This window comes from Lontra canadensis, unplaced genomic scaffold, assembly GCF_010015895.1.
Source record: "Lontra canadensis isolate GAN:19392208 unplaced genomic scaffold, GSC_riverotter_1.0 scaffold14, whole genome shotgun sequence".
In the NCBI taxonomy this organism is placed as follows: Eukaryota; Metazoa; Chordata; class Mammalia; order Carnivora; family Mustelidae; genus Lontra; species Lontra canadensis.
The window spans coordinates 7294607-7319674 of record NW_022631008.1 but is presented as its reverse complement, the minus strand read 5'-3'; the positions used below and the strand labels follow the sequence as shown (position 1 = coordinate 7319674).

General features: G+C 39.7%; 1 protein-coding gene and 1 non-coding gene across 2 annotated transcripts; one reads left to right on the top strand and one right to left on the bottom strand.

Moving 5' to 3' along the window:
- The first annotated feature begins 1017 nt into the window (after positions 1-1017).
- On the top strand, positions 1018-1125 carry LOC116868233. The gene has a single exon (XR_004382776.1). It is a non-coding gene; the product is annotated as a U6 spliceosomal RNA (small nuclear RNA).
- Positions 1126-10939: 9814 nt separating this feature from the next.
- On the bottom strand, positions 10940-23109 carry PM20D2 (peptidase M20 domain containing 2). Its single transcript, XM_032858102.1, has 8 exons — positions 22576-23109; positions 20281-20429; positions 18289-18431; positions 16875-17029; positions 14299-14434; positions 12869-12976; positions 12243-12434; positions 10940-11881 (listed from the first exon to the last, which is right to left on the bottom strand). The coding sequence occupies exons 1-7, from the start codon at positions 23029-23031 to the stop codon at positions 12280-12282; spliced, it is 1302 nt and encodes a 433-aa protein (XP_032713993.1). The 5' UTR covers positions 23032-23109; the 3' UTR covers positions 10940-11881; positions 12243-12279.
- Positions 23110-25068: the final 1959 nt, after the last annotated feature.

Below are 25068 nucleotides of genomic sequence, written 5' to 3'. Positions count from 1 at the left end.
AGAGACAGAGCAACAGAGGGAACACAAGCAGGGGGAGTGGGAGAGGGAGAAGCAGACCCCCCCCACCAAGCAGGGAGCCCTATGTGGGGCTAGATCCCAGGACCCTAGGATCATGACCTGAGCCTAAGGCAGATGCCCAATGACTGAGCCACCCAGATGCCCTTCATATAAACAAAATCTTTAAAAAAAAAAAAATCAGTGAAAGAAATGAGTAAGATGAATTCTTTTTTTTTTTTTAAAGATTTTATTTATTTATTTGACAGAGAGAGATCACAAGTAGACAGAGAGGCAGGCAGAGACAGAGAGAGGGAAGCAGGCTCCCTGCTGAGCAGAGAGCCCGATGTGGGGCTCAATCCCAGGACCCTGAGATCATGACCTGAGCCGAAGGCAGCGGCTTAACCCACTGAGCCACCCAGGCGCCCCGTAAGATGAATTCTTGATGAAATTTTAGTATCTAATTAGCAGGGAAAAAACAAACACTTCCATTTTCAGGCCAAATGAGAGTTGAACACAACCCTAATGACTGCAAGATACAATTCAATCTTTTTTTGGTCTGTACGGCATTTGACACTTTGATTTTTCTGATGAATTTGACAGCACCTTTGGCATTTTGTAGCTTGAACCCTCCTGTACCTACCTGTTTGTCCCATATATAAAAGCCCTTTTGACTTTTTATAGCTCTTATTTATTCTGAAAACTGAAAATAAGACAGAGAAACACAAAGTATAAAGAAATGCAAAACGTAAATACTCCCCTAGTCTCTACCATTTCCTTGGTTTAAAAATTTAATTGACATTTCTAAGTATTAACACTGCGGAAAACCGACTAGAGCAAGGAAAAAGGTCCTGGCAACAAATATTAAATATAATCTTAATTTTGGGGGTTGCAACATAGAATCTACATGAATGTAATTCTAAAACATTGTCCCTAAAAAGGATAGATTCTAAGGAAATGAAAAGTATTGTAGGCTGAGAGGTCAATAGAATTATTTGATAAAGATTAAATAAAGAAGAACACGTGCTCGCTTCAGTAGCACATATACTAAAATTGGAACAATACAAAGAAGATTAGCATGGCCCCTGCTCCAAGGATGACACGCAAATTTGTGAAGCGTTCCATATTTAAAATAAATAAATAAATAAATAGGAACGCAAGTTGCTTTAGGAAATATTTTGGGCCACAATAGCAAGATTTCTTGTGTGCAAAAGCCAAGAGTTAAATCTCATTCAGGCACATTTTAACATGATTCCACTTGTTATTTTCTATTAAGTTTCTTTCTCTTAGATCTCCTATCAGAAAGAAATCAACTTTAGGATCGCCCAATTTAATGATATGCCTAGAAAAAATCATTCAAGCATGATGAGAGAAGAAAAAAAAAAACACCTCTGAAAATTTCTCAGTCTTCACCAAAAGTGGGCACCATTTTCTCAGGTCGCACATCTGCGCACAAGTATCCTCATATGAAAATCAATTTTAGTGTTCTGGCTTCCCCCCAAAATACCATGACTACCACTTAATACGAGCCTGGCTCCATAGTTACTGGCTTTGCCATTTCAAATAGTTAACAATCTTGGCAAAATTTTCTTTAGTTATGAAATATGGCATCCTGTACCCACATATATCTGGTGGATTTACCTAAAAACTGAAGATTTAAGGTACAGCTTTACAACAATGTTCCCGTTTTGTAATACTGTTCCATAACACAACGTAATGATCGTGGCATCCTCCAGTTGGATTTCCATATTGGGGTATTCACTGCATCTATTTTTTAATTGGGATAAAAACACAGTTTGTTTCTGGCAACTCAGATATCCCCAGAACAGTGTTGGCATCGAGACCTAGGAATGCGTTAAGAAAGCAGAACCTCAGTACCCGCCTTTCACCTTCTCTATTAGTACCTGTATTTTTTTTTCCAAAAAAAAATTTTTTTAAAGATTTTATTTATTTATTTGACAGACAGAGATCACAAGTAAGCAGAAAGTCAGGCTGGGAGTGGGGAGCGGGAAGCACACTCCCTGCTGAGCAGAGAGCCTGATGCGGGGCTCAATCCCAGGACCCTGGGATCATGACCTGTGCTGAAGGCAGAGGCTTTAACCCACTGAACCACCCAGGTGATCCTAAAACCCATATTTTAACAAGATCCCTTCAGTGATTCGTGTGGGGCTACCAAAGAGCCTCGGGGGTGAAGGAATGCAGAACAAAAGAGATAGAAGTTTATTGATCACACTGCAAGACAGCAGTGGGAGGACAGTAAAGGAGAGACTGTGTGCCACGAAGTAGCGTTTACAGGGCGGGATAAGGGAGTATGAAGACTTATGGAATTTTTGGGAAACCTTTTATGGTAATCTTAGGAACTGTCCGTGGTTGTAATTAGCACATTAGTCAGTTAGGGCCTATGGCTATTTGGAGGTGGATCACTTAAAGAGCCTGTCTTCAGCTCTGTGGTCACAGTGGGTTCTCTCACCTTGCTCAGGGTTCCACTGCTCAAGCTTGTTGCCTAAAACAACCTTCACAGTTCATCCGTACGTTCAAGTTAGCAAAGCTCAGAACTAGGCTCACACAATCGTGCATCTTTGAGTATCATTCCCAAGAAGGGATTAAAAAGCTACGTGGATACATTTAACAACTCGATATTGAGGGCTGAACTATACGTGCTAAGCCTTGCGTTAAGAGCTATAGCTGGTTTGTTGATCTCGAACAAGTTTGTCAGGAACACCGCTCCCTGCCCCCATACTGCTCCCTGCCCCCTAGTCTACAGCCCTCAAGCATCAAACCCAAAACATCAAACATCAAAAACACAAATGTCTCTACAAAATAGGAAGAAATGTTTGTCCTGGAAACTTCAAAATATTTCTCCACCACAAAGCTCACCTGAGTTTAAACTTTTTTTTTTTTTTTTTTTTTTAATTTTAAGGGAGGATGAATCTCAGTTACGTGGGATCTAAGTGCAGATTTGGGAAGTAAATTTCCTTGGCGGATGGATAAGTTATAAAAAGCAAAAAAACCCCTCATAATCCTATTAAGCAGAGGCAACTAGTACTGCTCATCTTTTTTTTTTTTTTGGTACTTTTTTATTTTAAAGATTTTATTTATTTATTCGACAAACAGAGATCACAGGTAGGCAGAGAGGCAGGCAGAGAGAGAGGGGGGGGGAAGCAGGTTCTCTGCTGAGCAGAGAGCCCGATATGGGGCTCAATCCCAGGACGCTGGGATCGTGACCTGAGCTGAAGGCTGTCACTTAAACCCACTGAGCAACCCAGCCACCCCTTTTTGGTACATTTTTATATAGTTGCCATCATATTTTATATACAAATTGATTTTGGTTCTTTCCCGTAACATAGCATGACCATTTTCCTACTAAGAGCTCTTTATATATTGCAGTCATTAAAATCATTCCCTATTTTAAACATACAAAGCAATCTTCCCCCTTAATATTGGATAAAAAATAATACTGGGATGAATATTCTTATTAGATACATATTCTTGTCACACTCTATTTCATCACGCTAACAATGAATGTCTGAAATGGATGTTGATTTGAGATCAGTATTTTTTATTATGTTATAGGAGTGTGATTCTAGGCTCCTAGCTTTCTAGGACTTTAAAAATCACAAATGGGATTAAGCTATACCTTAGTAGCCTCTGACAATATGGAAAAGCAACCCACTCATACTAGCTTAAGAAAGAAAAGAATATGGGGGAGTTTCACCTACAAAAAGTAAACAGAAGTCCAGCTGGGCCTGATGAACACTGAAAAGTTTTCAGACAGCTTTTATTTTTAGGCAGTATAGTACTTTCTTACTTTTCTGGGTGGTTGCTGTATTGGCTATTAAGTTTGGGGCACCTGGGTGGCTCAGTTGGTTAAGAGACCACCTTCGGCTCAGGTCATGATCCTGGAGTCTCAGGACCAAGTCCTGCATCAGGCTCCCTGCTCAGCACGGAGTCTGCTTCTCCCTCCGGCCCTCCACTTCTCATGCTCTCTCTCAAATAAATAAACACTTAAAAGAAAAAAATTGTCCTCTGCGCGTACATGACATTCAACTCCAGACTTGTCATTAAAATTCTAGGGCTCATCATCACCTAAATGACACCCCTACCCTAGTCTCAATTCCCAGGAGAGCTAATCCAAATGCCTCCTCACCGATACCAGAATTCCACATCAGTCTGTATAGGCCTTCCAGAGCGCTGAAAGAGGGTAAACTAGCTCTTCAGGAGACAGGAAAGGAGTTAGCAACCAGAATCAGATTCAGATTTTTCCTCCTTGGTCTACCCTGAGCTTGGTGATGGCTGTCTGCAAATGAGCCCAAAGTGAGAGGGATACTTCAGACTATTAAAAACAAGAAACAAAACAAAAATGCAAAAAAAAAAAAAAAAATTCAGCATCTGGTTCAAAATGTAGGACATGCTTTTGAGTATGCAGAAAGTAGGTTTCCCTGGCAGTGGAATGCATGGATCAAGCCATACATTAAAAGATAATAAATATGGTTGTGACAAATCAAGGTGAGGACAAAAGACAAGTCTTGATAGTGAAATTATGTTCTTGTCATCTTAGAGTAAGAAATTTGTGGGCACCTGGGTGCCTCAGGTAAGCATCTGCCTTTGGCTCAGGTCATAATCTCAGGGTCCTGGGATCGAGTCCCACATTGCGACTCCCTACTCCATGGGGAGTCTGCTTCTCCCTCTGCCTCCCCCCACCCCATCTCTCATGAATAAATACACGTCTTTTTAAAAAAAAAAAAGAATAAGGAATTTGTGCTATGTGAATTCACTTCTGAGCTTTTGCTATTTTTTTCCCTTTGATTTCCTAAATTCATTTTTGTCCAGTCTTGGATCCACAGAGTAAAGAAATCGCATTTAGGGGGCGCCTGGGTGGCTCAGTGGGTTAAGCTGCTGCCTTCGGCTCAGGTCATGATCTCAGGGTCCTGGGATCGAGTCCCACATCAGGCTCTCTGCTCAGCAGGGAGCCTGCTTCCCCCTCTCTCTCTGCCTGTCTCTCTGTCTACTTGTGATCTCTGTCTGTCAAATAAATAAATAAAATCTTTAAAAAAAAAAAAAAAAGAAATCGCATTTAGGCCAGGAGAACTTAGTTAAGTGGCAGAAGGTGGAAGGGTGTAGAGAAAAAGATGGAGTCATTCAGGTCAAGCAGCAGCCTGTTTCAGATAGGGACCTGTGTCAAGCAAAGATGAACGCAGTTCAGGGTACTGCAGAGAGGCACCTGGGTGGCTCAGTCGGTTAAGTGTCCGGCTCTTGATCTCAGCTCAGGCCTTGATCTTGAGGTCCCGAGTTCAAGCTCCACATTGAGCTCTATGCTGGGTGTGGAGCCTACTTAAAAAAAAAAAAAAAGGTGTTCTAGCCATGAGATATCGCTGGGACCAGCATCAGCTGACAGCCCAGAACTCATAACAAGCAGAAGCAGGGGCCCAAGACTGATTAAAACCCCTTTGAAACGGAGAGGAGTTTTGCAGCAAAGTGTCACTCTTCAGGCATGACCCCTCTATGTCTGGCCACTCAAAAAAGGCAGCAGCCAGACTGATCTCTGAACAGAACTCAGATCCTTTATGGCTGGAGCGTGATAAGCAGCATGTGTCGACCGAAGGAAGCCTTATCTCAACCGCACCCACAGATTGCCTTGTTTCCTGTACCCTTCTGCTATTTTGTTTGTTGTGTGGCTTCTCTTTTGTTGTGCTCTGTGTGCTGGGTAGGAAGTCAAAGTTAATCACATGGTGAAATGTCACTGAGTTTGGAATCCTGAACCTGCTTTTCAAACATGATTAACTTTGCTTTATGATAAGTGAAAGCTGACATTGTGGGAAGACACAACTCGTGTGTGTACCTTTGTAGCGTCCTCACAACAAAGGGGTCATGGCAACATCAGAGGCTGGAACATGGACTGACAACGGACTGGAGAAACCTAGAAACACAAACCCAAGAGAACCATGGTTGCAATCTCTTTCTGCCTGGGGTTTTCTTTCACAAGCTCTTCATACACACACACACACACACACATATATATATGTGTCTGTATATATATGTATGTATACGTGTGTATATATATGTATGTGTATATATATATATACACACACTTTAACATGGGACCTTCTCTTAAAGAACATGCAACCTGCCTAAGTGGGTTCTGTGACATGGGATGTATGGTTCTCTTACCACAACACATGATCTTCCTGTGAGGAATGGCTCAGGTGGGATGACAAGGCATGCATGAGGTGACTGATCACTAATCCTGAATCCGTATCATTTACAGGCAGTTAACAATGCTTGGATTTAGAAGGTTCGGTATTCCCTGAATAAATGAAGCTCAAATGGTAGAACATGAAATTTCTCAACTGCTTTCCATGCTACTGAGCTAACAGAATATTGCATCAGATGGTGACACAACAGATCGACAGAAGTTCAAACTCTAACGTAATTTATCGTTCACTCAGTGGGGCAAGGTCTTAGTGTTTGACCTAAACAACATTCTTGTCTACTTAAGACCCTGACCTTGTATTTCTATTTTATATTTCGGAGGTTTATTTTTTAAGGTGATTGGATACTTTGGTCCACTGAACTAACAAAAGCGAATCTCACATTTCCATCACGAGACAGAAGGACTGAACTCTATTTTGAGAGCCAGTCTAAATTTTTCTCATATGAAGACACTTGTCATTTTTTTCATTATGAGGCACTTATTCTTCAACCACTGATAAGATGTAAAAACCTATCCTATTGCAATTTAGTTATCAGATGGACTTACTTTGTATTAAAGTTGAAAATTCTTTTTAGGGAAAATTCAATACTATAATTATGTATCTCTTACCATGTACAATTTACACTGGCATTTTTAAGCTTCTGAAACTAGTAAAATATTCATTTTTAAACAACACAACTTAAAAAATTCTCCACTGTATGAATAATATGACTTTTTTGTTCTTTACTTTTTTTATTTTAAGCAAATTCCACGCCACACATGGGGCTTCAACTCACAACCCTGAGATTAAGAGTCACATGCTCTACTGAGGGAGCCAGCCAGGTGCCCCGACATTTAGAGTTTGAAAGCAAATCATCACCTGTAAAACTGACGAATTAATCAGAGAATAATGTATCACAATGCATTTGAGGAATTGTACTTTAGCTTCATGTATTTTCTTATCTCTGTGTATGTTGAAAACAACCACAAGACAACTGCTATTAAATGTATTTATTACCATTTTAGATATTTATACACAATTTAATATATATGTATTAAAATATTACAGAAACTACTATCACCTGACGGTGGTAGAAACTGCTTACTTGAAAATATTAACTTCCTACACATCAAAATGCAACATCCTCTAATGAACTGCAAAATGCCTGCAGTACGTTAGAAGAGATAAAACGGAGTTTATCATACCTTATAGCCTTATAAAGAGTTGCTAGCCAGCACAAAGATACTGGATTTATTTTACAATGAAAATGTGATGTGCTTTGGTAGTTTGAAGGCTTGGACACAATGCAGGGCACTTTCCAGAAGACTCAAGAGATGCTTTGGGTAAAAAGTTAGAAATGTATAAAACACGACAACTATCAGAAAGATTTTTTAAAAAAGAGTATTAGACAATCATCCTTTAAAAAAACATTTAATATCAATTTCTTCTATCCAAACAAACAGACATGATTCAGGTATTTTCAAATATTTTAGAAACACTTCCTGAAAAATTTCCAATACCGTAGCTTTCAGATGTTCCCTCAATACCAACGTGCTCAGATGAAGTAAATCTTAGGAGAACTCCCCACCAACCACAAGCATTTTTAAGCAGATGCTTACTCTTCTTACCACCTTAAGCTGAGAAGTGTGCAATCTTCCACAAATATTCACTGAATTCAGTGAACAAATGTTCACAAATGTTCAGCTGAATAACAACAACTAAAATATCAAAGTATCCTTTGGAAGACTGTGGAAAATCAAGTGTCAGTTTATACAAGTATTCATAAACACATGAAAATGTTCTAGTGTATCCTAAATGTCTCCACCCTTTTGAGTGCTATACAAAGAAGTAATTAAAAGGATACATTTCCTGAGTAGTTCCATAAAATAGGGATAATATTTAAAAATGAGAAGCAGTCTGAAAAGCTAAACATTAACTATACTGTCTTATTAAAGGGCATAGAGGAATTTAGTAATTAATAGTACCACATAATTGTTTTATTCAGGTTCTGTTGTCAGGCATGCTTTTTAAAATTAAGTCACTATGGAAAAAATCTTTTCTGTCTGTATTTATATTTAAATCATCAATTTGACTATACCTTTTAAAGTCTATTAATTTAGCAAAGATAGCCAAAAGTTGACATTTGAGGAAAAGACTTTCAGTGCAGGGTATGAACAACGAAAGATCATTAAAAAGACAGTAATGAAGGCATTCTCCATAAAAATAAAGACCCCTCAGGCAGGTCTACCTATACTTCTCGTTTAGGGGAAAAATGAGGTCAATCTTTTAAAAAAGTATAGAATTTTAAACTTTGTACTAAGTCAGGGCCTTTTTTCCCCCCAAGAGTCAGGTTTTAGTGTACTTGAAGGAAATTAAGTATATTGAAAAGATACTGGCTTCTAACAATATACTGACTAATATTCTAACAATATTGCTGTATGGTATCAATATATTGATATATAACCTAGTAGAAGAGTAACAACAACACTGATCCTAAGTGGTAATTAAGTGTCATCTTTCAAACTATTTCTGGGAGAAAAATTTGGTTGCCCCTTTCCTCAAATGAGGATACAATTTTCCCCGAAAACAAGATACAAAATTAGAAATTCTTAAAGGTTCTGTTTGTTAACCTCTGAAAAATATGCAATCACCTTTGAAGTATAAAGAGCTAAATACAGGGGCACCTGGGTGACTCGGTTGGTTAAGCGTTTGCCTTCAGCTTGGGTCATGATCCCAGGGTCCTGGGTTCCAGCCCTGCATCGGGCTCCCTGCTCTGCAGGGAGTCTGCTTCTCTCTCTCCCACTCCCCCTGCTTGTGTTCCCTCTGTCGCTGTGTCTCTCTCTGTCAAATAAAAAAATAAAAAGAGCTAAATATAATCGTGCCTTGTCTAAAAGTGACACTGTTCATCAGAAATCTAGTGCTTCCTTTCTCTTCCCAAATCTTTGGAGATTTAATATATCTTGAGAGGACCAACCAACAACGGAAATTTAAGCCAACTAGAAATGCTTATGGAAATTCAGCACCGTTACTGAGGAAACATGCCTCTGAAGTATGAGGGTATAAAAAGAGCTTCATTCCAAAAGGAAAATCTATCATTACAAAGGAAGCACTCAGTCTCTTACCTTCAAATCATGAGGATTAGTGATCATTGGTTCCTCTGGAATGAGACTTTTGACTCCAGCATTTATATATATGTTTATTTATGCTTTATAGTATGGCTATATGTGGCTCAAATAACTCACTGGTATATAAAAAATAAAAAGGGATTAACAAATCCGGATTCTATTAAAGACTAGTAAAGACACTATGAAATATCAAGTTTCAATTTAGTACTAAAAAAAAAAAAAAAAAAAGTACCTCTACGTAAACTGTAGAGCATCAGTTCTCAACCTTTTTTCTGACACAATGAATCCACGACGTATTCCAACGAATAAACCCGTATTCTGACCAAGCTTTTCAAAAATGGGAAGGAAAATAAAATATTACGGAAACCGAGATGGGACGCAAAGCTTCATGGCAGATCAGTGCCAGTCCCGCGCTCCAGGTTATGGCAGAGAGCGCTGGTGCAGAAGACCCCGGGCCGCCAGCCTTAGCCCTCACCTCGTTCTCTCACGCAAGAGTATTTTCCAGAGCCGGAGTGAGTCAGTAACGATGGAATGCTAACCTGAAATTTTCTCTAATTCATCTTTAAAAAGTAAATCAATCACAAAACACAAATGCTTTGTATGAATAACAATGAACTTGTGACACTTCCCCCAAAAAAACAGGAGAATATTATTAGTGTGTTGGTTACCTGCTAACAATCCCTGTTCTAGGACGTTATTGAGGCTTTAGAAAATACAACCGTGTTCCTCAGAGTGCGGGACTTACGTAAGGAATTTAAAACCTGTAGTTGCGAAATTTATTAAGTTGATAATGAGGAAATGAATTCCGTCTACAGAAACCGGCCATCTTGGACATACCCAGTTCTCAGCCGGAAGCTTCTGCAGATCCCTCTCCTGTTTGTAAAATCTATACTGACCAAGGCTCTTTGAGATTACAAATAATCAGAAGGGGTGTGGCACCCAAGACCCGGTTCTCAAAGCTGATGTGAAGAGCAGAAGACTGGCTTGCAGAGGGGACCGTTTTAAGGCATCAGGGGGCTGTAGGTCAGAATGAGGTAAATGCTACAAGAAACAAACGTCTGAAGATGCCAGAACTCCAGACCAGGACAAACCGCCAGTGCATTAAACCAGGGCACTGCCATCTAAACCCCTTTCCCTGAGTTTTCAATTGGCTTGAAGTTCTATCCTAGAAGAAGATCTGATTATATGACAGAAGTCAAAGAGAAACCGGTTTTATTTTACTGTTATGTAAGACAGAGATTGGCAAATTTTTTTTTTTTTTTTACACAAAATCCCAGATAGTAAACATTTTCAGTGTTACTTGTCACATGATCTGGTCTTGGTCTCTGGTATTTTTTCCCCCCTAGGACTCTTTAAAAAATGTAAAGATTATTTTTAGCATGCTAGCCATATAAAAGCGTGTGCTTGCCAAATGAGGCCTTAGCTTGTAGTCCCTTGATACAGAAGAAAAGCAAGTCTCAACTACTAACTCTCCTTCTCTTTTTTTCAACTTTAAATAATGTCAGAATAGGAATTACAGGTTCAAAGGACTGTAAGGATGAGTGATGTAACTTTCCAAATGGGGAGCTCAAGGCTCAGGGGTCCTGAGTGACTTGCTTGTTAACAGAGTGGTCAAACACTTGTCTTTTATCTTCCATTTTTGGAATAAACTCAAATTTGAAGACTCCCTTTAAAATAGAGTACTAGAGCTTTACTATATTCACAGCTTAAAGTATTTGCTTTACCAGATACTTTTTTTTCACATTCTTTTATCATGTTCAAGAAATTTGCCCTAAGAACCAAGAAAAACTTGTCATACTTTTAAACTAGTATTGAGATACCATGGGGCTTAAGGAGGCTTAGAATTCTGTCCCCTATACTCAGTAAACTGGACAGGCTGGCTTCTGAGTAGAAGCCTGAATAGAGGTGCTGGGTAGAGGTGCCCCCTTATATGACATTAATATTCAAAGCAAACAGACTTTGCTCCTTTCTCGTTAAGTCCCTCTAGAACACACTGAACTACTAAGCAAACACTTCACAGAAAGAGTCTAACCCTATCCATCTACATTTTTTCCTATTACAGAAATATGGAATTAGGAATAGCATTTTAATGTCACTTCTCAGAGTTAATTAAACAAAAATTTTTCATTTTCCTTCAACTGGTAAAACTGAAGCTTATTCTTTGTACCTGAGTTATTAGTTGTTTCCCACAGCATTTCTGATTAAAACCTGCTTTTATTATCAACGAAAAGATTCTCTAAACTAAAGTAGATATAGTCAGATATTGAAAATGAACCTTCCCTAAATTTAGTACTTGAATTTTAAACTATTTCACAACCCTAGACCAAAAGAAAAAAATCTTTCATGGGTCAGTTCTGAATATAGTTTGAAATCCCTTGAATCTTTTAAAATACACTTATATAACAACTGAATTTATAAAATACTATCACTGATAAACCATGTATCATCCAGGTTGTTTAAGAAATGCCATCACAGGGGTGCGTGGCTGGCTCAGTCGGTGGAGTATGTGACTCTTGATCTCACAGGGCTATGAGTTCGAGCCCCATGTTGAGTGTAGAGATTACTTAAAATCTTAAAAAAAAGAAAGAAAGAAAGAAAGAAATGCTATCACATACCAACTCCTAAACGATCACAACTGCATCAAACATAGATTTGTGAAAATCTTCATTTTATTTATTTAAATTAATTTTTTAAAAGTAAACTCTACGCCCAGTGTGGGGCTCAAACTCATGACCCTGAGATCAGGAGTCACATGCTCTATTGAATGAGGCAGCCAGGCGCCCCTGAAAACTTTCATTTTAGGTATGAGGTCATGTGATTTCTCTACATCATGTCCTCACGTTTCAGGTAAGAGGAATTTGAATCCCTTAACACTAAAAATTAGGGATGCCCTCCTCCATCATTAAAAAAGATTAAAGAAAAAAATCATTACTTCTCAATTATCCATAAGTGGCTCTTAAATCTTCCTTTTATTCTACTGTATTTGAAAACCCTTCTTCTTGAAGTTTCAACCTGAAGTCCTCTTTGATTCTCTCTAGCAACTCTGGTTTAAAAATAACATCCAATGCAGTCATTGCCAGAGCCTTGGCGGTACGTAAAGTGTAGGACTGAGCTTCTTGTGAACCTAAAAGGTAGAGAAAATAAATGGAAAAACCTCCATATTTATTATAAGTGACCGGTTTTCAGGTTAGCGCTTGATATCAAAACTGCCTCTCCAAATGCCCACCCCAATACAGGATTCTCTGAGATCACATTAGATAATGAAGTAACAACAGGCTAAACCAAACAGGCAACTACTACCACAGAGCGTACGCCAACACGGTCACTTCTTTTTTTTTTTTTTTTTTTTAAGATTTTATTTATTTGACAGAGAGAGATCACAAGCAGGCAGAGAGGCAGGCAGAGAGAGAGAGAGGAGGAAGCAGGCTCCCTGCTGAGCAGAGAGCCCGATGCGGGACTCGATCCCAGGACCCTGAGATCATGACCTGAGCGGAAGGCAGAGGCCCAACCCACCGAGCCACCCAGGCGCCCAACACGGTCACTTCTAAGAACACTTACCTGCAGCTTCAGTGTATTGTTCTGTATGATTCAAGGCATCAGTTCCAATGTAAAAATATGGATGAATCCCAGGAACCACAAAAGTGACATTTCCAAAATCAGTAGATCCTTGAAAAGTAAGACAAGCCACAAATTTCTAATTGTTAGTCCAATGAACACCAGACTATACTTACCCAATTTCTACAGCACCTGACATGATTTGCCACTCCTTTCCTGCTAGAAATTCTCTACTCCTTTGGCTTTCACGACTTGACTCTCTCCTGATTGTCTGGCTTTCTGTCTCCTCTAAATTGCTTCCTCTGCCTGTCTCCTAAGGGCTGGTCATCCCTAGGGAGTTATCTTTGGGTTCCTTCTCTGTGTACCTGGGGGACCCCCAAAACTCCCATGTTTTCAATCACCTTTCAGATGCAACTTCTCTATCTCCAATCTAGACATCTTTGGGAGGTTCTGGATTCAACAGGCTACTGAACAGCTCCCCTTAGAAGTCCCATAAGCACCTCAAACTTTACATACTAATAATATGTACCAACTTACCATACCCCAACCTGCTTTCTCTTGAACTCATCTCAATAAATGACATCAACCCCCATTTCTATGGCCAAGTCCTTTTAAGTCCACTTCATCAACATCTATTACTGTATTTTAGGAGAACATCTCTAACATGCAAACATAATAGTAATGATGCTTTTAAAAGGAACAAAATCTAAAATAACCCCCAATACACTTATAACTACTTAAATTCTAATAGTTACTTACTGAACAACTATTAGTAAACAACTGTAATAGTCACACCTCAAAAACTGGAATGCCCCCTTATAACTTGCTAGCCTGCCTACTGATGACTGACAGTGAATCAAAATTCTAGTTCTCCTTTAAGTAGCTTACTCAAAAATAGAACTCAGCAAATTAAACACTAGAAGTATTTAGAATACAAAGGACAAAGTATGGTGGCTATTTCTAAAAACAAATCTGCTCATTTAACACTTTATATTCACTGAAGAGTTCATTAGTTTCTTTCCCGTAACCATTAACTTTGTGAAAAATATTAAATATTAAAAAATTATATATTAGGGATGCCTGGGTGGCTCAGTTGGTTAAGCGGCTGCCTTCGGCTCAGGTCATGATCCCAGCGTCCTGGGATCGAGTCCCACATCTGGCTCCCTGCTCAGCAGGGAGCCTGCTTCTCCCTCTGCCTCTGCCTGTCACTCTGTCTGCCTGTGCTCTCTCTCTCTCTGACAAATAAATAAATAAAATCTTAAAAAATATTATATATTAAGTATATTTTTAAAATATATTTTTAAAATGTTAAATATTAAAAACAAGAGCAATAACCCCCTATCTCCAAAGCTGCAAACAAAACCATTTAGCCAAAAATGGTATTTTCCTTCCTCAAACAGCACAATATAGTATATATGAAGGAACTTAATTACCTGAAGAGCCATTCAGCATTGCGTCTTCTGAAATAAATTCTATTCCCAGTTTTTTTCCATTTTCAATATAAGCTTTCCACAGGCTCTTATTGGGAAGAACATTGTAATAATCGTGGGCTCCACCTTTTATTTCTACCTAAAAAAAAATTATAAAATAAATTTTGAAATAAAAAACTCATTCACTATCTAATTTTCAAACCAGCAAGAGTTTTAAGGGCACACTTCCCCTTCCAGATATAAACTCTCTCAAATATTTTACCTTTAAAAAATATGTATTTTCTACAATGAGACTTCCCTAGGACCCTATTTCCTTTATGTGGTCTATGCACCAAACCACACAATGGCACCTCGCTCTACTGGCCAGTGAGTCTCAACTTCTGTAACTTCAGTAGGGTGCGGGGGGAGCCCAAGAATCTCCATTTTAACCAGCACCCCCTAGTAATTCTGTTGCAGGTGGTCCAAAAACCAGGCACTGAGAAACACTGCTCTAGGTTGTAGCCTCTACAAGAAAAAAATTAAGCTTTACTTATATCCAAAATACAAGCTGACACTGCCACCACTGCCTGAAAGGTTTAAAGGTACCCTGAGAGAAAGACAGAAGGTTCACAATGAAGAAGGGCTGACTATGGTCTTCACTTATTATTTATTCATTTTTTAAAGTAATCTCTACACCCAATGTGGGGCTTGAACTCACAACCGCTCAAGATCAAGAGCTGCATGCTCTACCGACTGAGCCAGCCAGGCGCCCACAGGCCTCACTTATTAATTTCAGTATTTCGGTGTATGAAGATTTACAAGCAGTTTATCAGTGGCCAGTTAAGAGGATTTACAGATTTTGTTTTGATTAAATCCAAATGGGTAACAGTTCCTCAAACTAAAGGTAATACCAGTAACACTTTACTAGTGTTACTGGTATTACCTTTAAAAAGTAACTAAAGTTACCTTTAGTTTGAGGAACTTTTACTAAGCCAATTATAAAATGGCAGGGTGGACATTTCTTCTATTCTTAGCAATATCTAAGTTGGAAATTATGACAACCTGGGGGTGCCTGGGTGGCTCAGTGGGTTAGAGTCTCTGCCTTCAGCTCAGGTCATGATCCCAGGGTCCTGGGATCAAGCCCCGTATCGGGCTCTCTGCTCGCTGGGGAGCCTGCTTCCCTTCCTCTCTCTCTGCCTCTCTGCCTACTTGTGATCTCTGTCAAATAAATAAAAATCTTTAAAAACAAACAAACAAAACAGTTCTTAAAAAAAAAAAAAAAAAGAATGACAACCTGGTCATATATTACAAGTCAGCCAATATATAAAAAATTATTAAGAGACTCTCTAAAATATAGATTAAAATCTAATAACAATGAACCTCATCCTAAAAGAATATTCCCCTTGTGATACTAGCTAATGATAACAGTTCATGCATTTATTCTATAAATATTTTTATTATAATTATAAATAAATAAGGGATGAATGATTTTTCCTCTCTGGACATTTATGCTGAGAATCACTGCTTCTGTGAGACACCATTCACTAGCTGAATAAATCACAGATCTCCAGTCTAAGGAGAGCAGAACAAATAAATTAGTAAGGATGAGAGTTAGGCCCTAACTCTTAACAAACACCTATTTAATTCTCACAAGAACCTGAAGATAGATTATATTATCTCCATTTTTTAAGAGAAAATGGAGGCCTAAACAGATGAAATAATAAGACAGTAATAATGTTTCCAAAAGTTACAAAATCAGTAGGCTAAGAGGCACCTATTCCAGATCTTGGCTCTGTGACTGGACCCCAAGACTCTCCCAGGGCAAGATGACATAATTCTCAAGCTTCCCATTCTACTGTATGCCCTGTATATTAGTACATAAATGTCACTGATTTCATGGTTCAAATGAACAAACTTTCCTCACTAACTTCTGCATCTATTTTAACTTTCCAGGAAGCCATAAGTATCATTGCTACAAGTACCTGTAATTTCCCCAAAAATAGCTTTTGCTGATTTTGCCCCAAAGTTCCCGTTATAGGACTATTTGAGGAATTCTAAAACATAACTGCCAAAAAGGAAGGCTATAACTTGCAAAAAAGCAGGGAGTCGAGTTCAGCCCTATGAAGAGTTATTCCAAGAACAGTGTAATAAGAGGACTGTGGTCCTTCCTATGTGGGCACTGAGTAAAATGAGTAAGAATTAAAGACCTTCACATCAGCTACTCGGTCAACTGATTTTACATATTCAAAACATTGCCAAATGAAAAAGGGGCAAGGTAGATTCTAATAAAACTTTTTTAAAGAAAGATTTATTTATTCATTTTAGAGAGCGACCTCATGTGCATGTATACCTGTGAGATGGGGGAGGGGCAGAGAGCATCTCAAGCAGACACTGAGCTGAGTGCAGAGCCCCACAGGGCTCGATCTCATGACCCTGAGATCATGACCTGAGCTGAAATCAAGAGTCTGACGCGTAACCAATTGAGCCACTCAGGCGCCCCGGGTTCTAATCTAACTTGGTAATATATATTCTAACTAAACAACCCCAGCCCACATATATACCTCTGATTATAACTTAGATTAACTCTTAAAAGTTCTTACTGTACACCCAGTAGCCAAAGCTGCAGCTCTGAAGCAATCTTCTGCCTTTTTGGTCAAAACTGGAAGTTCTTTCATTGAGGGTGCACGGAAGTAATAGATTAATTCGGAATAAGAGGGAATGATATTGGGTTTTACACCACCATTTTTTATTATGCCTATAAAAAGAACCAAATTACTGAAATTGAGCTTGGAGACCACTTCTTTAGGTTAAAATATACCTATTAAGTTTTCAGCCAGTATGTACACAAAGAAAACAATTTAAATTCACTAGCTTCACAATTTACCAATCAAAGATTTTGACGTGTTGTACAAAAGTTTCTATACACACAGTGAAGTAATACTTTCTAGCTAATAGGGAAAAAATTGTCTCTGTTTACTTTATTCTAAGGAATTTATATAATGTTAAGAAATTATGTTGCATGATTATAAAGCTATTAAAAACTTTTATAACTGTCCAGCCTTCTGAAAGAGAACTTTATTTCAGTAGGCTTCTTTACAGTTGTATATTTTGAGAAACTTTTGACCTAAGGGGAAAAAAAGGTGGTATAAGATTCTGTAATTACCCTTGTATTTCCAGAATCCAGTGAATATTTTAAAATGGCATATAGATTATGGGAACATAGTTTTTACGCCAGCAAGAAACCAAAGCAGGTCAAAGATCATTAAGCACTATTAACTGTCAAAACAAATGCATTTATTTGGAACTACAATGAGAAGGAAGATTTATCCATTCAAAGTGAAACTAGAATATAAGTACAAAGTCTAAATTTATATGACCCGCTTTCAAAAATATTATTTCTACATATTTCTCTTAAAAATACTAAGAAAATTGGCAAAAGTGCAATTATAAACTAACTTCAGCCTACAACAAAATCAGGTAAAGAACAGATATTAAAGTATAACAATATCCCAAATCATAAGAAAATAAACTAAAATATAAACTTGTACCTTCAAGATAGTACTTTATTACTGTTGTTACATTAAGGTAATACACATAATTTTATAAGAAGTTACTCAGGATTAACAGCACTTGACAAAATAAAACCAGTACCCCTAACTTTTTTTAAATTGAGGAAATGATCTGTTACCATTAAAAGACAGTGAGGATAACTGGAAAATCAAGATTCAACTTTCAAATACCCAGAGAAAGCATGTATATCCTCACATAAAACCAATTATTTCTATCTCAAAATGACCATTCAATTTATGCATAAATACTCTTAACTGTCTTCTTACCCAATATACACAAACATCCTAGGATTCTGTCACATGAATTTCTGAAAATGTTTAAGAAGTTTGGAGTATTCATATGAAGTACATAAAATGTTTCCAATTTTTAAAACTCACATACTAATTACACTGCACTGAACTATATTAAGCACCATTTATCACATGCAACATTTGACATCCGTACCATGGACTCTCCAGGTTGGTTTCATCTGCTGTCTCAACACAGACAGATTGTTGTAGGCGAGAACGGCAGCATCCAATGCATTTAATCCTTCCCAGGGATATGCAGCGGCATGGGAGGCTTTTCCATAGTACTTTACAGTCATGCTAGGAAATAAAATATCATTTGGAATTACTCTTTTCAAAATTGTTAAAGAAAATCCAGGTACTATAATTAGAATTACCCAACAAGTATTCAGAATTCATTCAGACTGCTGGAATTTTTATTTGCAAATCATTTGTAGGAACAAAATAACAATTTATGCACCTTAGTTATAGCTTACTGTTAGGTAATACAGTGACTGACACGAAGATGGCATTCCTCCCAAAAGAGAGAAAAAGACATCTTTGCTCAGTCGACCTCCCGTACAAATTAAATCTGTATACAATTCAAGTCAAACAAACATGCAATTCTGGATTAGATGCTGCAGTTACAAAAAAGGGGGCTCCTGTCTCCTTTTACACTGCATTGTGGTAACTCTGTATCAAAGGTCTGCAAAGCTCAGCTAATTCTGTCTTAAGGGTGGGAGAAGGTAAAAGAAAACAGAAATAGGTGAGAGGCAGAGGCATTGGCAGAGATCTCTAACCTCTAAGGTTCTCCAGACATGTCCTCCTATCCACTACCCCTAAAACCAAAGTGGAAAGATTCTCCCTACTGCCACAGCACCAGCTCCTGGGGATAAGAATGAAGATACCAGAACCATTAAAATGGTCATCCCCTGAAAACAAGGCCTGATAAGATGCTGAGATGTAAGATCACTGAGTACAAGTGAGAAACTCCGCTGGAATGGTTCAGTTATTAATCCCTAGCTATCACAGGGGAGAATATGTGGTTTTCCAGAAACAGCTGAGCAGTGGCTCCTTGAGACTGGCCCACAAAGTGGACGATTAACTACTGTGATTCTAAGTTCTGGTGTACAAAATTCAAACCACTTCAATGATCCATGCTCCCAAGTACCAAAGAAGGGAGCTCTTCCACGTAGAGAGAAATAAATAAAACGTCACACCAGACAAATCAGCAACGTATCTACTGGCAAATTCCACTAAACTCCATAGCTGGTTAGTTTCTATATCCTCTCTCAGAAACATAATTCACCCTCTTTGCAAAGAACTCAAATTACAATCAATAAACTAGAGAAGTGTGCTTTCTTCCCAACTCTAATAAAGCTGCCTCTTACATACCTAGTCAGCTGCAAGGATAACCCCATATTAAAGGATAGATATTTTCCAGAAAACAGATTGCTCAGTTTAAAGTAGAATATGTGTTAGGCCGCCTGGGAGGTTCCATCTGTTAAGCATCCGACTCCTGGTTTAGATTCTGGTCATATCTCACTCATGGGATCCAGCTCCACTTTGTTCTTCGCGCTCAGTGTGGAGTCGGATCCTTTCTGCCTCTCCCTGTGCCCCTTCCCACTTGTGCTCTCTCTCTCTCTCTCTCAAATAAATAAAGCTTTAAAAAAAAAGGATATGTTCAACACATTCTGTTTGCTATTTCGATGCTTTTCAGGTACTACTTTAATAGTCTCATTATGAATACCATATTCAATCTCAACTAGAAGAGGATTACCAAATGTTATTCAAAGGAAATCAAGTAAGGCATCACATCATTTTTCAATTCACTTTTTAAATGTATAAATATGAAGGGGGTTTAAAAAATTTTTTTTAAGATTTTATCCATTTGTCAGAGAGAGAGAGAGAGAGAGAGAGAGAGAGAAAGCGCACAAGGGAGAGCACAAGCAGGGGGAGAGGCAGAGGGAGAAGCAGGCTCCCAGCCAAGCAAGGAGCCTGAAGTGGGACTCAATCCCAGGACCGTGGAATCATGACCTGAGCCGAAGGCAGACGCTTAACCAACGGAGCCACCCAGGTGCCCCTAAATATGGAGTTTTAGTCTCCAGCTAGGACATGCAAACATCTTAACAATCTGTTTTCCACAAGTTGTTTTAACTTGATCACTCACTCATGTTCTGCCACATCGGGTAGGTAAGCAGCATTCTCTTGGAATGGGTGGGCCATGAAAACAACATCAAGATTTTTAAAAGCCCCTGCTTCAATTAAATCAATTTTGCCACCACCATCTTCTTCTGCAGGGGTTCCTAGGACAATTACCTAGAAGGAAATACCTGTGTCAGAGCAAAAAAACAACAAAAAATCCTCGGAGGAAAATATCAAATTGATTCCCTTGCGTATGTATTCACAACCTACACTCCAACTATGTGGAGGGAGGATATGTTCTCTGATACTTCAATAATGTAGGGGGCATAAATCTATGATGTTAAATTAACCACAAATTCTAACTTACATTATTATACTAATTACGTGCCAAGTATGCACTAAAGCTACAAAAGGAAACTTTTCCTAATTTTATAACTCAATTTTATACAACTGATGGCAAAGATGAGAAAAAGATAAATACTATATACTGAGCGCCTCCAAATTCTTTAGGACTTGTCTCTTAAAGCTTCTTCTTGACTAAGTCTTTTAGTAATATATGTAGTTATTCATATACCTTTTTATTATTATATTTTTATTTTATTTTATTATTATAATTATTCATAAACTGGTAAAGAACTTTCTGATTACTTACTAGGAATCCTCACAACAACCCTGTGAGGTAGGTGAGTGATGTGTGTCATCATTTCAGGGATGATGGTTTTGAGGCAAGGAGTGAAGTGTTTTGCCCCAGAACACAGAACAAGTCTCCAGACAGAGCAGGGATTAGGTGTCCTGATACCAGGCCTGAACTTTGGTTCCTTACTGAGATACGTTATTAAAATGTCTTAACTCATTAAACTTTTATGAAGAGCATTAAATAAACCTTAATGCCACAGTTAGAAACAGCCAACTATTACACAAACTTACTAATTCGATTCCACCAGTTCAACAGGCAGACTTATTGGTCACCAAACACCTAATTAAACAAAAGAGAACTTTACAGAATAAACATTTTACTTTGATATTTAAGCTTAACTTCGTCAAACAATTTTTAAAAACAAAGAAAAATTATCTGTAAACAACTAATATACTTTCAAGGTCATGTACAGGAATACAATGAAATGGGCTGGAAAAAGTCTTGGCTTTTTAAGGGACTCAATATAAACTCCCATTTTCACAGAGGAAAGATAACCTTGCTAAAACTATGCGTTATCCTTCAAAAGTGTACATTTCCCAAAGCTGAACCTTCTTTGTTAGTCTATAAAGCACTCCAACTCTTAAATTAACCTACTTTCTACTCCCAACCCTTGACTCCTTCAATCTGATGACTTCTCAAGTTACATTTTGCTGACTTCCCTGAATCTTGCATAAACCTCCTCAAAGTTAAATCTCTTCAGTGTTTCATGCAATGCCAAAGGACACGCCCCCCCACCCCCACCCAACAAAACAAAAACCTACCCAGCTGCAAAACCACGCCCGCAGAAGCAGAAAAAAGAAGGCAGCTAAAGAAAATAAGCCACAAAAGATCAAACAGTTAAGATAAAAGAAAAGTTACTGACACTGGAAAAAAATGGGCTACAGAATATGAAAAGAAAACCTCGGTCTTGCCCTTAAGCAGAATGGAGACGACTGTATCTTAGCTCATAGAATGAAGGATATACCATCTGAAAAAACACAGTAACACAAGATTAAACTCGCCCTATAGTAGACATAAACGGCATTTCCCCCACTTAAAGGAGAAATATCTTAAGATCATGAAATATTAAAATTTAAGGATGAACTCACCCTGGCAGTAAATGTTCATTCACTTCCCCACTCTTTGTGGGGAGGTTTGGTAGTTCTAATGACTGAAAACTTCCTATCCAAATACCAATGATTCGAATCACAACAGCTCCTATAACTGCCACGAACAAAAGATGTTTTGGAGCCTAAGAAAGAGAGACTATAGGTTTCCCTACAGTAAGTACTTCCTTCCAGAGATTGCACAACCTTGTCAGCAAATTGCGGTTACCTCTGTTACCAAAAATAAATCACAGCGACAACCAGGCTCGGTTCTAAGTTCTCTCCTTAGGGGGAGTCTACTCAATCGTTTACAACTACATAAGAGAAAACAAAACAAAACACAAGTCTGAAAAATGTCGCTGGCCCGACAACTTGAGAACGACTGACTTTTTTATCCAAGGGTTCTGCCTTTTGGCAAAGGCGAGGCCGGGACACCGAGGGGACGGGTGCGCACGGGAAGCGCCGGGGCCTGCGATCCCCGGGTCCCGCCCGGCCGGGGCAGAGGCGCTGAAAGTCCCGAGCCAGGGCCCCACCTCACCTTCACCGGCGGAGGCGGTCCGGGGAGGCTCTCCAGGGCCCCCTTCACGCCCAGTGCGGCCGCCGCCCCGACCTCGGCGATCAGGTTGTGGCCGCAGGCGTGCCCGATACCGGGCAGCGCGTCGTACTCGCAGAGGAAGCCCAGCTGCAGCGGCCGCGGCGTCGCGCCGGCCCCCGGCGGCCCCCACTCGGCGCGGAAGGCTGTGGCCAGGTGGTAGTGCGGACGCACCGTCCACGAGGCGGCCGGAGGCTCGCACTCGAAGAAGCGGGTCAGCACGCCGTGGGCCCGGTGCTCCTCGTAGGCCAGCTCCGGCTCGCTCCAGATCGCGCGGCTCAGGGCCCCCAGGCGCTCGGCCGCCTCGTCAATGCGCTCGGCGGCGCGCAGCTTCAGCAGCTCCAGTTCGGAGACGCCCACGCGGGCGCCCCCGTCCACGGGCCGCTCCTCTCCGGGTCTCATCTTGCCCACCGCCGGTGACCTGAGAGCACGCCGCTAGACGGTCCGCTCGCTTGCTCCCTCCTAGCCGCCCACCGCCGCCCTGCACGCTCCGGGAGTATCCGACCTGTGCACACCAGTCAGCCCAGCAGCTCCCGGGAGCACCGCCCCGGAGCCCCGGGGCCCCGCCTCCAGCGCTCGCCCGGTACAGGATCCGCCCCGTCTGCGCCCCTTCTGCGAGCGCTCCTGCCCGCGGGAGGGGGTGGGGAATGAGGAGTGCTCCCAGCGGAGGGCACTGGAAAGTGGCGGTGTAGAGGGACTCGTCTCTCTTCCGTCTCCTTGACTGTGTTTACAACTGAGCTATGCTTTAAGGTCGTTATCACTTTTCTGCTGCTGCTTATTTCCCACAGCAGCAGAATGAGGACGGTTTTATTGGTTAATTGGCGTCAGGCACAGGACCAAGTGGAACATGGTCCTTGAAAAACGCCACTTTCCTTTCTAGAACAGTAATGAAAAATTATACAAGGTTTTTAGTTCATAAAACTAGATGTCAGTATAAAAGTGGTCTACGGAGAACACTGGTCTATAGACTCCATGTGCTTAAAGTGTACTGTGCTGCCCTTTCTTCTTCTTGAGGTTGCTGTATTCTCTTAAAAGGTGCAACTAACTACTCGGGGTGCCTGGGTGGCTCAGTGGGTTAAGCCAATGCCTTCAGCTCGGATCATGCTCCCAGGGTCCTGGGATCGAGCCCTACAGGGAGCCCTACATGGAGCCCACAGCGGGCTCTCTGCTCAGCGGTGAGCCTCCTTCCTCCTCTCTCTCTGCCTGCTTGTGATCTCTGTCTGTCAAATAAATAAATAAATAAATAAATAAATCTAAAAAAAAAAAAGAAAGAAAAGAAAAAAGCTGCAACTGCTCTGTGTACTTTTCTCGTAAGAGTGACGCTCTTGTCTAGAACAGCACCTGGAGTATAGTAAGGACTGGATATGTATTCGTTACTATAGTCTGTTTGAGTAGAATAGAACTAAGAATTTAAAATGACGGTATTTTTTTAAAGCCCATACTGAAGAGTTAATAAAAAGATTTATGGTCATAAATATTCATACCATTTTGTTGACTTAGGTGTTTGATTTGAACAGTAACAGCTATGAAAGAGAACTTACTGCCGGTTTCATTTGTAACTGTAACTGATGGCTTACTCGAGTAACAGGATGTGTGCAGCTGCTGTGCACAATGTAACTGGGTTGTAAATTACCCCAGCGAAGAAATTCAAGATGCTGTGCTCTTGTTTTCTTCCAGAATGAAGCACAAAGTCTGAGGGAAAAAAACAAACTGTTGTTGATGCTATTCTAAGGTGTTTTGCATATTGAAAGCTTCTATTAGCTTTTCATACTCCACCATCCTTTCCCTTAATTTGTCACAGTTGGGTTAAATGGGACACAATATATTCATGTAATTAGAGAAATGCATTTTTTAAAGATTTAATCTATTCTAGAGAAGTGTGGTTTTTGAAAATAAGTCTAATGGAGGCTGGGTACATGAAGACTTTCTGTTACAGTTGTAACGGTTTCATGTGCTAACAATCCCAGAGCAAATGTCATATTTGAACTCAGAAAAATACTGTCATTCTCCTTAACACCCTAATTAAATCTCAGCCTGAAGGTGACAAATGTGGTAGCAAATTCCTGGGCCTCCTTATCTATACTAAATAAATCATACCCTTGTATATTTCTGATAAAAATTCCACCTTTATTTATAAAATACAATGTTATTGCTTTATGTGAGCAAAACCAATATGGGATGTTTGTAGAGCACTTACCCCATGGCAAGGACTTAACATGTACTGAGTGTTTTCCATGTACTAACTTATTTAATCCTCATAACAACCTAGGAAGTTGCTAATGTCATTATTTATCTTTACAGATGGAGTGTCCAAGATGACACAGCTGGTAAATAGTGGACCCAGGATGGAACAGAAGCCAGTCTGGTTCCCTGTGGCTTGCTTTCAGCCACCATGCTTTGTTGCTTATGTAGCAGACATCCAAATTCATAAATGCATCG

What these genes read in the sequence shown, in the direction of transcription:
- PM20D2 (XM_032858102.1), bottom strand. Translation starts at nt 23,031, where the DNA reads ATGAGACCCGGAGAGGAGCGGCCCGTGGACGGGGGCGCCCGCGTGGGC. An exon ending in ACCAACCTGGAGAGTCCATG is followed by an intron (nt 17,030 to 18,288) that starts GTACGGATGTCA and finishes TTCTTTTTATAG; the next exon opens with GCATAATAAAAAATGGTGGT. An exon ending in CTTTGGCTACTGGGTGTACA is followed by an intron (nt 14,435 to 16,874) that starts GTAAGAACTTTT and finishes ATTTTTTTTTAG; the next exon opens with GTAGAAATAAAAGGTGGAGC.